Raw genomic sequence first — 15,115 nt, 5'->3', positions numbered from 1 at the left:
TCCCAGGTCTAAATCAGTCCCTGATTAGAGGGGAATCACCACCTGGTGTCCCAGGTCTAAATCAGTCCCTGATTAGAGGGGACAATGAAAAAACGCAGTGGAACTGGCTGGGAGGTCCAGAGTTGAGATTGAGGGGTATAGGGCATAGGGTTTATAGTATAAGCGTGTTAGGACTGCCCAGTGAATGCGTCCAGGTTAAAAGCTGTATCTAGGAAGCGTTGTAACTCCACCAGGTGAGCTGCTTTGTTCCCTGTAGCTGGAGCTGCTGCAGGCCCACGACCAGCATACCTACACACACACATACATAAACACACATTCACACATACACACATACATAAACACACACACACATACATAAACACACATTCACACATACACACATACATAAACACACATTCACACATACACACATGAGAAACAAGCGAGAACACATTTAATACAAAACACAACTCTTTGACCAGGTTCAATCAAATTATTCCTTGATATCTTTCCCTGTGAGCAGGTGTGAGTGAAGGAGGCTGGTCGTACCAAACGGGGCGGGTGCGGTCAACGGTGGTGCGGAGGCGGGGTTTGACGTAGTCATAGTAACCCTGGTTCTTGTGCTCTTCCTGGCACCACACCAGGTCAGCGTTGGGATAAAGATCTGTCTCCACCTTCACCTGGTCAAACGGGAAGGGAGAGAGCTGGAGGAGAAAGAGATAGATGGAGGAGAGAGAGAGATGAGATTAGAAGTGTGTGTGTGTGAACTGTACCTGTGTGCATGTATGCATGTGTGTGTGTGTGTGTGCATGTGTGTGTGCATGTGTGTGTGTGTGTGTGTGTGTGTGTGTGTGTGTGTGTGTGTGTGTGTGTGTGTGTGTGTGTGTGTGTGTGTGTGTGTGTGTGTGTGTGTGTGTGTGTGTGTGTGTGTGTGTGTGTGTGTATACCTGCTCTATGCGTGCAATGGCCACGGTATTATCCATGCCTCTGTTCTTGCGTTCTCGGGTCAGTTCATAGTAGACCTTCCCAGTACAGAACACAATCCTCTTCACCCCATCTGGCTTCTCACACACAGGACCACTGTCTGGGATCAGACGCTGGAAGTGGGTACCTGAAACACACACACACACGTACGGTACACACATGTACACACATGCACACACACACACACACACACACACACACACACACACACACACACACACACACACACACACACACACACACACACACACACACACACACACACACACACACACACACACACACACACACACACACACACACACACACACACTCATTCGTCTCTCATTGGTCTGATAAGCAGTATTTAAATAGTATTTGTTTTCTTTCAAATAATTGCCTGGTGCAATGGAACCCAATGGAATAGTCCCCAAAGTGCAACCCCCGCTCAGCGCATTTGATTGAAAGCAAATACCATTTGAACTCAGGTCTGGTGACAAGCAGACACTTCAGACAATCGCTCTCATCCCGTTCCACCAGATATCTTAGCTAAGATAGCTTTGCTACCGAATAACTTATCTACAGTACTGTACATCAGACGTTAGAAGGAGCCATCATGACCATAGCTAGCTTCCAACCTCCTCGCTAACCTAAATCCTCCTCGCCTCCCTCCATCCCTCACCTGTCAGCATGTCGTCAAAGTTGGACTTGGCGTCAGGGTGGCGCAGCAGAGACTTGGGGGTGAAGACTATCAGCTGGAGGGCAGAGAGAAAGAGAGAGGGAGAAAATAAGGGAAAAAGAGGAGAGATGTGTGTGTGTAGAGTGTATGTGAAGGACGTGGTTCTGTAAACCTGAATGTATGTGTATGTGTGTGTGTGTGTGTGTGTGTGTGTGTGTGTGTGTGTGTGTGTGTGTGTGTGTGTGTGTGTGTGTGTGTGTGTGGCACTCACAGGCTTCCTGAAGGGCTGTAGTATTTGTCTGCGGAGGACGTGGAAGTAGTTAGCTGGTGTAGAGCAGTTGACTATGATCCAGTTACAGTCATACAGCTGACGCACAGCAAACTCCTCAGCAGAGAATTTCTATGCATGAGAGAAGGGACAGGTTATACACACACACACACACACACACACACACACACACACACACACACACACACACACACACACACACACACACACACACACACACACACACACACACACACACACACACACACACACACACACACACACACACACACACACACACACACACACACTTACAGGGTATGCATCCGGGTCTTCATTACACATCTGCAGGAACCTCTCTGGTCGGGCTGACGAGTGCTCTGGACCCTGAGTACAGGATCATGGGATCATGTAGTTTATCATCCGTTTGTGAGAACAGACAATGTTCTTCAAAGCGAAGACAGACTTATAGATAAGTGGTGGGAGCAGCAGTGCTATTCTGTTCTCAGAGACTGAGGCAGACAGACGGGCGGACGTAAAGACAGACAGACAGACAGACAGACAGACAGACAGACAGACAGACAGACAGACAGACAGACAGACAGACAGACAGACAGACAGACAGACAGACAGACAGACAGACAGACAGACAGACAGACAGAGGTTTACACTCACATACTCTGCCTCACAGATGGATGGACGGACAGACAGTAGTTCCTACCATTCCTTCCATGCCATGGGGTAGCAGTAGGACTATTCCGTTCTGTCTGACCCACTTGGCCTGTCCTGGGCAGATGAACTGGTCTATGATACACTGGGCTGTATTGTGGAAGTCCCCAAACTGGGCCTCCCACAGAACCAGAGCATTGGGACTAGCCATGGCAAAACCCAGTTCGAAACCTAGAGGAGGGAGGAAAGGAGAGAGAGAGAGATGTTCAGGTCAGAAAGCATGAGGAGGGAGGAAAGGAGAGAGATGTTCAGGTCAGAAACCATGAGGAGGGAGGAAAGGAGAGAGATGTTCAGGTCAGAAACCATGAGGAGGGAGGAAAGGAGAGAGAGAGAGATGTTCAGGTCAGAAACCATGAGGAGGGAGGAAAGGAGAGAGAGAGAGATGTTCAGGTCAGAAACCATGAGGAGGGAGGAAAGGAGAGAGATGTTCAGGTCAGAAACCATGAGGAGGGAGGAAAGGAGAGAGATGTTCAGGTCAGAAACCATGAGGAGGGAGGAAAGGAGAGAGAGAGATGTTCAGGTCAGAAAGCATGAGGAGGGAGGAAAGGAGAGAGATGTTCAGGTCAGAAACCATGAGGAGGGAGGAAAGGAGAGAGATGTTCAGGTCAGAAAGCATGAGGAGGGAGGAAAGGAGAGAGATGTTCAGGTCAGAAAGCATGAGGGAACTAAAAAACAGACAACTCCTCATAATGTTGTGGTACAGTAAAGACAGCAAAATAATAGACTGCATCTGCATGTGTGTGCGCATGTCTGCGTACATGTACGTGTGTGTCTATATGTGTGTGTGTGTGTGTACTCACCCAATACTCCGTACTCTGACAGAGAGCTGTTACAGACAGTGTATGGAGCCTGGTTCGGAGCGATGTGGTTCATGGGAATACAGATCCTCTTATCTACATTCTGGTCATGGAGAACATGGTGTCTGTGACTGTATCGAGGGAGATGGAGAAGGAGAGAGAGTTATGGGTAGAGAAAAGAGAGGGAAGGGGAGAGGTAGAGGGGTGGGTAGAAGCGAGGGAGAGACATGGAGAGAGAGAGAGATAGAGAGTTATGGGTAGAGAAAAGAGAGGGAAGGGGAGAGGTAGAGGGGTGGGTAGAAGCGAGGGAGAGACATGGAGAAGGAGAGAGATAGAGAGTTATGGGTAGAGAAAAGAGAGGGAAGGCGAGAGGTAGAGGGGTGGGTAGAAGCGAGGGAGAGACATGGAGAGAGAGAGAGAGAGAGAGAGAGAGTTATGGGTAGAGAAAAGAGAGGGAAGGGGAGAGGTAGAGGGGTGGGTAGAAGCGAGGGAGAGACATGGAGAGAGAGAGAGAGTTATGGGTAGAGAAAAGAGAGGGAAGGGGAGAGGTAGAGGGGTGGGTAGAAGCGAGGGAGAGACATGGAGAGAGAGAGAGAGAGAGTTATGGGTAGAGAAAAGAGAGGGAAGGGGAGAGGTAGAGGGGTGGGTAGAAGCGAGGGAGAGACATGGAGAGAGAGCGAGAGTAAACTAGAGTTAATATACCACCGATATGTGACAATAGCGCCTCAGTATGGCACCCAGGTCTCAAAGCAACACAACCAACTGGAGAAGATCCAACACAATCACCATGAGCCCCACCTACACATCCTACGACTGCATGCAGTGACATTGGCTTGCAGTCCTTGGAGTCCTGCCGTACCCACGTCCGCAGATCCTTTGCCCAGAAGCTTGCAAAATCCCAGGACTACAACAAATGGCTGCCTCAGACAAGAGGCCATGTCAGATCTACCCAATCCAGTCACAAACTGAACTGAACCTTCCCCCTACTCGGACTGACAGATACTACAACAGCCCTACGTCTTACTTGGTGAGACTTCAAAGATTAATGCTTAATGCTGCTTAACTGTACTACTGCAGTGCATTCGGAAAGTGTTCAAACCCCTTCACTTTATCCTCATTGTGTTACGTTACAGCCTCGTTCTGAAATGGATTCAATTAATGTTTTTCCTCATCAATCTACACACAATACCCCATAATGACAAAGCGAAAACCCTTTGCTATGAGACTCGAAATTGAGCTCAGGTGCATCCTGTTTACATTGATCATCCTTGAGATGATTGGAGTCCATCTGTGGTAAATTCATTTTAAAAAATCTAAAAACCTGTTTATTCTTTGTCATTGTGGGGCATTGTGATGTCATTATGGGATATTGTGATGTCATTGTGGGGCATTGTGATGTCATTATGGGGTATTGTGATGTCATTATGGTGTATTGTGTGTAGATTGATGAGGGAAAAAACGATGTAATACATTTTAGAATAAGGCTGTAACGTCACAAAATGTTGAAAAGGGGTCTGAATACTTTCCAAATGCGCTGTATATCTCATATTTTCATGTTTTATTGTATTATATTGACGTAATTACGTAGGCCTACAGATGTATGCTGCAATTCAGCATTTAGCAGCAAATGTGTACAATTCCAAATAAAACGTAAATATATAATTCAGCAATGACAAATAACACATAACGCTGTCAAACAAGAGACTTTAGTACAACATACAGTCATAACATTGACAGAGGCTGTGGTAAAGGGTGGCGGTGGTACCTGAAGGTTCCTCTCTCTACGTCCTGTCCGCTGAGACGTATGTGTGTTCCCTCCTTGAGCAGCGAGCCAAAGGCCATGTACTCTCCTAGAGCCCAGTCACACACACGCTGGCCCACCATCGTCGCACGACCCTTTAGTATACGGCTCAGACCTGACACACACACACACACACACACATAGATGGATGAGGATATGTACACACACACACACACACACACACACACACACACACACACACACACACACAACAGACATGGATACACACACCATTGCACGCATAGAGCAGGTACACACACACACACACACACACACACACACACACACACACACACACACACACACACACACACACACACACACACACAGGATATGTGAGCATGTAGCCAGGGTAGTGGGTTCGATCCCCGGGACCACCCATACGTAGAATGTATGCACACATGACTGTAAGTCGCTTTGGATAAAAGCGTCTGCTAAATGGCATATATTACAATTACAATATTATGTACATAGGTTACGCTGTACTTCCACAGGTAGTGTGTGTGTCCACACGTGTGTGCATGGGTTTGAGTGTATGTGCGTGGTTGTCTACCTCCATGTATAGTGAAGTCTTCCACAGGGACAGATGAAGCAATGTGTCCTATGTGTCCCAGCTCCTCCTCAGTCAGGCCTGTAGACGGACTGGTCATACTCTTGGGCTGGCCATCCATGTTGAAGAAACCTACACACACTCACATTGATAAAGAATACACACTTTTAGTGTATGCTTACACAGAGAATAAAACACACACACAAATACAGTACCAGTCAAAAGTTTGGACATTTTTTTTGGTTACTTCATGATTCCATATGAGTTATTTCATAGTGTTGATGTCTTCACTATTATTCTACAATGTAGAAAATAGTACAAATGAAGAAAAACCATTGAATGAGTTGGTGTTCTAAAACTTTTGACAGGTATATGTATATTTTATATTTGAGATTCTTCAAAGTAGCCACCCTTGATGACAGATTTGCACACTCTTGGCATTCTCTCAACCAGCTTCACGAGGTAGCCACCTGGAATGCATTTCAATTAACAGGTGTGCCATGTTAAAAGCTAATTTGTGGAATTTCTTTCCTTCTTAATGCGTTTGAGACAATTAGCTGTGTTGTGACAAGGTAGGGGTGCTATACAGAAGACAACACTATTTGGTAAAAGACCAAGTCCATGTTATGGCAAGAACAGCTCAAATAAGCAAAGAGAAATGACAGTCCATCATTACTTTAAGACATGAAGGTCAGTCAATGCGGAAAATGTCAAGAACTTTGAAAGTTTCTTCAAGTGCAGTCGTAAAAAACATCAAGTGCTATGATGAAACTGGTTCTAATGAGGACCACCACAGGAATGGAAGACCCAGAGTTACCTCTGCTGCAGAGGATAAGTTCATTAGAGTTACCAGTCTCAGAAATTGCAGCCCAAATAAATGCTTAATAGAGTTCAAGTAACAGACGCATCTCAACATAAACTGTTCAGAGGAGACTGCGTGAATCAGGCCTTTATGGTGAAATTGCTGCAAAGAAACCACTACTAAAGGACACCAATAATAATAAGAGACTTGCTTGGGCCAAGAAACACAAGTAATGGACATTAGACTGGTGGAAATCTGTCCTTTGGTCTGATGAGTCCAAATTTGAGATTTTTGGTTTTTGTGAGACGCAGAGTAGGTGAACGGATGTTCTTCGCATGTGAAATGCCCACCGTGAAGCATGGAGGAGGAGGTGTGATGGTGCGGGGTGCTTTGCTGGTGACACTGTTAGAGTTTTATTTAGAATTCAAGGCACACAACCAGCATGGCTACCACAGCATTCTGCAGCAGTAAGCCATCCCAACTGGTTTGCGCTTAGTCTGACTATCAATTGTCTTTCAACAGGACAATGACCAAACACAACTCCAGGCTGAGCAAGTGCTGCATCAGTGGAGTGCTGCATCAGATGACCTGGCCTCCACAATCACCCGACCTCAACCCAATTGAGATGGTTTGGGATGAGTTGAAACGCAGAGTGAAGGAAAAGCAGGCAACAAGTGCTCAGCATATGTGGGAACTCCTTCAAGACTGTTGGAAAAGCATTCCAGGTGAAGCTGGTTGAGAGAATTCCAAGAGTGTGCAAAGCTGTCATCAAGGCAAAGGGTGGATACTTTGAAGAATGCAAAATAAAAAATATATTTAAATATTTGTTTAAAACTTTTTGGGTTACTACCTGATTCCATGTGTGGTATTTCATAGTTTTGATGTCTTCACTATTATTCTAAAATGTAGAAAATATTAAAAATAAAGAAAACCCTTGAATGTGTAGGTGTGTCCAAACTTTTGACTGGTACTGTGCACTTACAATATATTGTAAAACTTAGGTTATCACACACACACACACACACACACACACACACACACACACACACACACACACACACACACACACACACACACACACACACACACACACACACACACACACACACACACACACACACACACACACACACACACACACACACACACACACACACACACACACACTGACCGGGCCAGGGTGAGTCTAGCCAGTGTTTGATGTGTAGAATCTTCTCGTCTTTGGAGCGAGCGTGAGCCTCTTCGCAGATCTTGTCATACTTGGCAATCTCCTCCTAGAGGGGAGAGGGTTAATATCCATTTAATGTTAAATGAAGTAGTCCTCAACAACAACACCTTGGTCCCTCATGTCAATCAGCGAGTACATTCTGTGTAAGGACAGTCTTCCATATAAAGACAGAGGACAGAATATAATATCTACTGCAAGTAGAGGTTTCTAAGGACTGTTTATGCTACATGATGTATATGGGCAGTCTATGGTGTATAAGTATACACTGAGTGCACAAAACATTAAGAACACCTGCTCTTTCCATGACATAGACTGCCCAGGTGAATTCAGGTGAAAGCTATGATCCCTTATTGATGTCACTTGTTTTTAACCCTTTAGACAATTGGTTTGTGTATTTGTGCCATTCAGGTGGTGAATGGGCAAGACAAAATATTTAATTGCCTTTGAACGGGGAATGGTAGTAGGTGCCAGGCGCACCTGTCTGTGTCAGGAACTGCTTGGTTTTTCACAGTCAACAGTTTCCCGTGTGTATCAAGAATGGTTCAACCACCCAAAGGACATCCAGCCAACTTCACACAACTACGGGAAACATTGGGGTCAACATGGGCCAGCATCCCTGTGGAACACTTTCGACACCTTGCAGAGTCCATGCCCCGATGAAATTAGTCTGTTCAGAAGTCAAAAGGGGGAAGGTGTTTCTAATGTTTGGCATACTCAGTGTATATGGCAAAATATGTTACCTCATACTCCTGTCTGGTGACAGCTCCCTCTGCTATGAGTTTCTCAGCGTATTTCTGTAGGACTCCTTTCTGCTTCTTGATCTGCTTGTACATCAGAGGCTGGGTGAACATGGGTTCGTCCATCTCATTGTGGCCGTTACGCCTGTAACACACCTGTAACACACACACACACACGCACGCACACGCACGCACGCACACACACGCACACACATTATAAATCAGCTTGTTATGGCATGTTTCCTGCATGGGCTACATATTTGGGTCTTTCTATAAACTAGGGTACCAGTGTGCATCTCTAGTAGTGTACAACTGTTTGGAGCTGCTCCAATTGTTTTCATGGATGTATCTCATCGGAGATACTGTCTGAATGACAGTCAAGTGATAAAGATTTAACAACAGCCAAAGTGCAGGAATGTACAAATGACCTCAACTAACCTGCACACTGACTCGGTACCGGTGCCCCCTGTATAGAGCCTCGTTATTGTTATTCCTATTGTGTTACTTTTTATAATTACTTTTTATTTTAGTCTACTTGGTAAATATTTTCTTAACTCTTCTTGAACTGCACTGTTTGGATAAGGTAAAGTCTACACTTGTTGTACTCAGCGCATGAGACAAATCAAATTTGATTTGAATGAAGGAAGGGTTTGAATAGTAGACATGTAAATATATCCTGTTTTACAGCAGGTCTCCAGCTGCTCAGACCTGTCTCAACCAACCATTGCCTCAAGTGTTGTGCTGTAGGTCCACTACACACCCGAAGGGTTGTGGGGTCCTGTCCAGAAACACTCCCTAGCCCCTACCCCTAGACACTTGTGGAGATCTGAGGGAAATGAACGAGGTGTAAGCAATACCACCAACATTCCACCAAGCCTATCAGAGGTTAAGATGGAGCTCTCACCATGTCACCAACCATCAATCCCTCTCAGATCTCCACAAGTGTCTAGTCAGTCAGTCTGGCACTGTCAAAACATTTTAATAGCTGTCAAATACTTGCTTCCTATGTCCTTGGGAGAATTTCTATTGCATTTCCTTGATTCGTTGCATCCTCTCTCTTCATCTCCATCTCAAAACCCATTGGATGAGAAGGTCAGAGGTCCCTCCTCTGTCACCTTCTTGTCCAATGGGTTTTGAGAAGGGGGCAAGGGGAGAGGATGTGAGGAATGAAGGAAATGCAATTGAGATTCTCCCCTTGTTTCCTCCATTCCTCACAACCCTCTCAAAACCCATTGGGGGAGAGGTGGGAAGGTTCCTCCCACTTTAGAGAAGGTGCATGGAGTGGAGGAAACAAGGACAGAGGAAGCAAGAATGTGACGTCTAGTTTTCACACACACACGCATGCACACACACATTCACACACACACACACACACACACACACACACACACACACACACACACACACACACACACACACACACACACACACACACACACACACACACACACACACACACACACACACACACACTTGAAGAGTTTAATGATTTCATTATTGGTTATTATTATTGTCAATGATTTGTTGACAGAGGCCATTCAATTCTATTATTGCATTAAATTATATAAACTATACAAATATACATAAATGCATTCTGGGATGTTTAGCTATAAATGTTAGAGAAGGTGACTACAACACAAACAGACCTGCTACTAGGCAAAGAAAAATGCAGTGTCCATGTTTCATGTGACATTTTGAATGACATGTAAATGTTTTGTTCTTGCTCGGAGTTATGGTCTCATCTAGACTCTTATTCCTGTAAATACACATGTGAAGTTGCAAGAAATTCATATTTAAATGTACATAAAGCCCCCCCCCCCTTGATGTCACACATTAGTCCCTTTATTTATAGAAAGTGTCATTCGGTAAGTCACTAAAGATGTCTGCTTAATAACCCTATTATAATTATCACCTCATTATGACCATTACAAACACCTGATTCTTATTGGACAAGTCTCTAATGGGTCACACATTTTGTAGTAGTCCCTCCCTGTTTCAGTCTGTTTTCCTCTGTTTCATGCCTAATGAACACAACCCTGGTCAGGAAACACTCACCAGGTCGACGACCACGTCCTTGTGAAAGGTCGCCCTCCACTCGGCAGCGACGTTACACACGTACACGACAGCCTCGGGATCGTCAGCGTTGACATGGAAGATGGGGGCGTTGACCACCTTGGCCACATCTGTAGGGTAAGAGGATGACCTCGCCACCCTGGGGTCGGTGGTGAAACCAATCTACAGGGAGGGAGAGAGAAAAGAGGGAAGTTAAATTAAGGGTGTGTGTGTGTGTGTGTGTGTGTGTGTGTGTGTGTGTGTGTGTGTGTGTGTGTGTGTGTGTGTGTGTGTGTGTGTGTGTGTGTGTGTGTGTGTGTGTGTGTGTGTGTGTGTGTGTGTGTGTGTGTGTGTGTGTGTGTGTGTGCCTACGCGCACGTGCATGTGTCACCTGGTTGTTGACCACCACATGAATAGTGCCATGTGTGGTGTAGGAGGGCAGGTCAGAGAGGTGGAAGGTCTCATAGACAACCCCCTGGCCTGCAAACGCTGCATCACCATGGAGCAGGATGGACATTACCTGGAAATACACACAAACAGAAATATAAACACACACACACAGACAGAAACCAAAAAACATACAAATACATACACTGTCTGTCTGTCTGTCTGTCTGTCTGTCTGTCTGTCTGTCTGTCTGTCTGTCTGTCTGTCTGTCTGTCTGTCTGTCTGTCTGTCTGTCTGCCTGCCTGCCTGCCTGCCTGCCTGCCTGCCTGCCTGCCTGCCTGCCTGCCTGCCTGCCTGCCTGCCTGCCTGCCTGCCTGCCTGCCTGCCTGCCTGCCTGCCTGCCTGTGTGTGTGTGTGTGTGTACTTACCCTGTTGCCTTCTGTGTCCCCGCAGTAGAACTGCTCAGCCTTGGTCTTGCCCTGCACCACGGGGTCCACAGCCTCCAGGTGAGAAGGGTTAGCCATGAGTGACAGTGTGATGTTCCTATCAGTGACCCGGTTGATCCTCCGGTGCCACATCCCCAAGTGGTACTTCACATCTCCAGAACCCTGAGGGGGGGGGGGGGGATGTTATTCACTTTCCATATTGTGTTACCAGAGTCGTGATCTTTAGGGTACGCAATGGACAACATTTGACATTTTTTTGCGACCGAAAATGAAAAATCTGTGTTTCTTATTGGACAAATCCAGGTAGTCCCTCCCTGCTTCAGTTATTTCTTTCCCCGTTTGGTGGTTAATGAACAGGACCCTGCTCTCTGCTAGCTGTAGCATTTACCTCATCAGCAGCCTCAGCTTGGAGTCAAACTGACAGAAGATCTGATCCAGTTCCTTACGGATCACATTAGCCAACACATTCAATCTCCCCCTGGAGAGATAGAGAAGGGTGGAGAGAGGGAGAACAACTTTCAGCTACGCACGGGGCAGCTTGTGATTGGCGTGCATGTGGAAACTGTACCTGTAGGGGGGCCTATGATTGGTGTTTCCACGAACACGCTGCCTGTGGGGCAGCCTGTGATTGGTGTTTCTGTGGTAACAGTACCTGTGAGGCATGCCCATGATGATGCTCTCCACTCCGTTCATGCTGGACTTGTCGATGATGGTCTTCAGGGCCGGGATGAGAGACTCACAGCCCTCCAGGCCAAAACGCTTCTCTGATGACCATTTCCTCTGCAGGAACTCCTCAAACCTTGCCAACGGGAAACAGGAAGTTAAACAGGAAGTTAAACCTATGTCACCAAGTCCAGAAATGAACCCTATTCCCAATTTCAAATAGGCCCTTCGCTCTGTGCATTTGAGGAGATCTGAGAGGATTTGATAGGTGGAAGTGTTTACGGAATCGATTGGACAACCTTCTGTTACACTATACTCACTTTGTCTAGGGGACCTTGCCTAATTGTTCTGTGACCTGACTAGGTGTGTGCTTTAGTGTGAACGTAGAAGTGTCCGGACCATGTCGTATGTACATGTACTCAGGAGATAGCAAACTTACCGAGTTCAGGGCCAGCTCCGTCTTAACCTCTTGGTCGGCCAGCCCAAGAAGGTTATTCATGTTCATGGTGACAAAATAAATACAAAAACCAACCTACAAAAAGGCCCAACTAAAGAGGTTAACTAACACAAAGGCCGTCGGAGAGGCTTCGGTCCTCTCTCACTGAGAGGAGGACATTTGAGTAATTATGAAGGCTTTTGTGAAGTAACACTTGCACCTCTGAAGAAAAACAATGCATTTACATTCAGTAACCTTGCTCTGATTTGTCATCCTGAGGGTTCCAGAGAGATAAAATGTAGCGTTGTTTGATTAACTGGGTTCTAAAGTTTGAACCCCTGCTGTTTCTGGCCCCACACCCATCCCGACCATCTAGATGTGTGAAGGTTAGTGTCTTTTCTATAGCGATGCTCATTTTTCATCATGTATGACCTTCCTGGGAGTGTGTAAACTTACATTTTTTATTACCATATCATTTTTGTATGTTCTCTATAGTTATGCACTTGAAAATGTATCAACTGACTAATTCAGGCACATTTGGGCAGACTTTTGTGCAGTATTGCAACGCTTCACTGAATCGATCTGAAACTTTGCACATACACTGCTAATCTACATTGCCTCTAAACTCCAATATTATATCATGGCCTTTCTCTGGCATTTCAAAGATTATGAGAAGAATAACAAATAGGAAACAAATGTTTTTTTGGTTTGTATTATCTGTTACCAGATCTAATGTGTTATATTCATCTACATTAATTTCACATTTACACACACTTCAAATTGCTTTCCTTCAAATGGTATCAAGAATATGCATATCCTTGCTTCAGGTCCTGATCTACAGGCAGTTAGATTTGGGTAAGTCATTTTAGGGGAATATGCATATCCTTGCTTCAGGTCCTGAGCTACAGGCAGTTAGATTTCGGTAAGTCATTTTAGGTGAATATGCATATCCTTGCTTCAGGTCCTGAGCTACAGGCAGTTAGATTTCGGTAAGTCATTTTAGGTGAATATGCATATCCTTGCTTCAGGTCCTGAGCTACAGGCAGTTAGATTTGGGTAAGTCATTTTAGGTGAATATGCATATCCTTGCTTCAGGTCCTGAGCTACAGGCAGTTAGATTTGGGTAAGTCATTTTAGGCGATAATGTTTTTAAAAAGGGTACGATCCTTAAGAGGTTTTTAAGATGAAGGCACTAACTGTAAGTGGCTCTGGATAAGAGCGTCTGCTAAATGACTAAAATGTCAAATGTAAGGCTTCCTGGCAGAGCACATCACTTAAACCGGTTGCTGCTGCCATCTGCGGATGAGGTGTGGAAGTGTAGTATGTTGTCCAGCTATGTGCATCACACTAAACATATCATAGCACAAGAAATGTGGTAATAGCAATACGCTTTTATGCAATAAACTGCAGGAGCATACAACAGAATTCCTTTTATTCTTTGTGACATTTTTTGTAACCTGAACAATAGGTAAATATGCACACACAATTTTTTTTGAATGTGAAACCGGTGTACAGACAGACCTGGTGGATCGAACCATTCTGGCTAGCAGGGTCCTCTTCTCCTCCAGGGTGAACTGCATGATGCCTGGCCTCTCAAACTGCTGTCTGATCCACTGGCACTGCTCCAGGTCATTAATGAACATGAACTCTACTCCAATGGACTGACAGTACGCCATCTAGAGGAGAGGAGAGGTCAGTGCGTCTGTGTGTGTGTGTGTGCGCATGTGTGTGGGTTAGTTTTTGTTGCAAGCAGTGAGTGTGTGCAATGCGTCGGATCTACCTCGAGGCGCTGTATGATCTCTCGGAGGGGCAGAGTGCTCTCGCTGCCCCCCTATAAAGGTTGTGGTGGGGAGCCGGAACACCTTGTCCAGGTCGGACTCATCCAGACCATAGAACTCTGCCATTGTTACCATGTGGGGGGGGGGGGGGGGTATAAAAACAGAATAGACAAATGGAGAGAGGAAGAGGTGATCAGAGAGTTAGAGAAACAGAGAGAGAGATGGTACAGAGATGATACAGAAGGAAGGGTCATTTAAACATCAGAATGAAACCCACTCAATATCATAGTTATATAGACATCCTAAAAAGCACAACATTGATTGGTTAGTTTGACAGGGTTATTGCATTACACGAGATAGACGTGAGAGACAGAGCGTATGAGAGAGGAAGAGGTAGAGCGAGAGGAAAAGAAACAGCAAGAGGTGATGGTGAAATAACAAAGTCAGCAGTAGGATGAAGAGGGGTGGTGGGGAGAGATGGAGGGGTGACAAAAACAATTCCTTTTCTGGAACGAAGGGGTAAGTGATGATGCAACTACAAAATGGTGGCAGGAAATGGCGTGAACGTGAAAGGCTGTCTCAGAGTCAGCAGAGTCCCACTACAGTGCCTTCAGAATGTACTCATACCCCCTGACTTTTTTTCCCCACATTTTGTTGTGTTACAGCCTGAATTTAAAATAGATTCAATTGCAAATTTGTGTCTACACACAATAGCCCATAATGTCAAAGTGGAATTATGTTTATAAAAAAGTTTAGAAATTGGGCCTTGTTTCAGGAAACAAGGCATATGTTGCGCATCACTACTTCACAGGAGAGGAAT

The 15,115-nt window shown here is 45.4% G+C and overlaps 1 protein-coding gene across 1 annotated transcript in view; it reads right to left on the bottom strand.

Annotated features, from left to right (window-relative positions):
• LOC124007119 (2-oxoglutarate dehydrogenase, mitochondrial-like) overlaps positions 1-15,115 on the bottom strand; it is a 48,829-nt gene continuing 33,714 nt past the window's right edge. Inside the window, 21 exon segments of the mRNA XM_046317437.1 lie at positions 1-288; positions 529-683; positions 927-1,090; positions 1,625-1,697; positions 1,893-2,021; positions 2,205-2,276; positions 2,611-2,789; positions 3,419-3,546; positions 5,181-5,331; positions 5,770-5,898; positions 7,740-7,842; positions 8,537-8,689; positions 10,589-10,768; positions 10,977-11,105; positions 11,401-11,580; positions 11,807-11,823; positions 11,826-11,896; positions 12,071-12,217; positions 14,039-14,193; positions 14,298-14,339; positions 14,341-14,414. Coding sequence (XP_046173393.1) covers positions 168-288; positions 529-683; positions 927-1,090; positions 1,625-1,697; positions 1,893-2,021; positions 2,205-2,276; positions 2,611-2,789; positions 3,419-3,546; positions 5,181-5,331; positions 5,770-5,898; positions 7,740-7,842; positions 8,537-8,689; positions 10,589-10,768; positions 10,977-11,105; positions 11,401-11,580; positions 11,807-11,823; positions 11,826-11,896; positions 12,071-12,217; positions 14,039-14,193; positions 14,298-14,339; positions 14,341-14,414 — 2,552 coding nt within the window. The 3' untranslated portion in view covers positions 1-167.

Source organism: Oncorhynchus gorbuscha, linkage group LG20 (assembly GCF_021184085.1).
Source record: "Oncorhynchus gorbuscha isolate QuinsamMale2020 ecotype Even-year linkage group LG20, OgorEven_v1.0, whole genome shotgun sequence".
Classification (NCBI taxonomy): domain Eukaryota; kingdom Metazoa; phylum Chordata; class Actinopteri; order Salmoniformes; family Salmonidae; genus Oncorhynchus; species Oncorhynchus gorbuscha.
The sequence above is the reverse complement of the archived record's forward strand: the minus strand, read 5'-3'. Positions and strand labels throughout refer to the sequence as shown.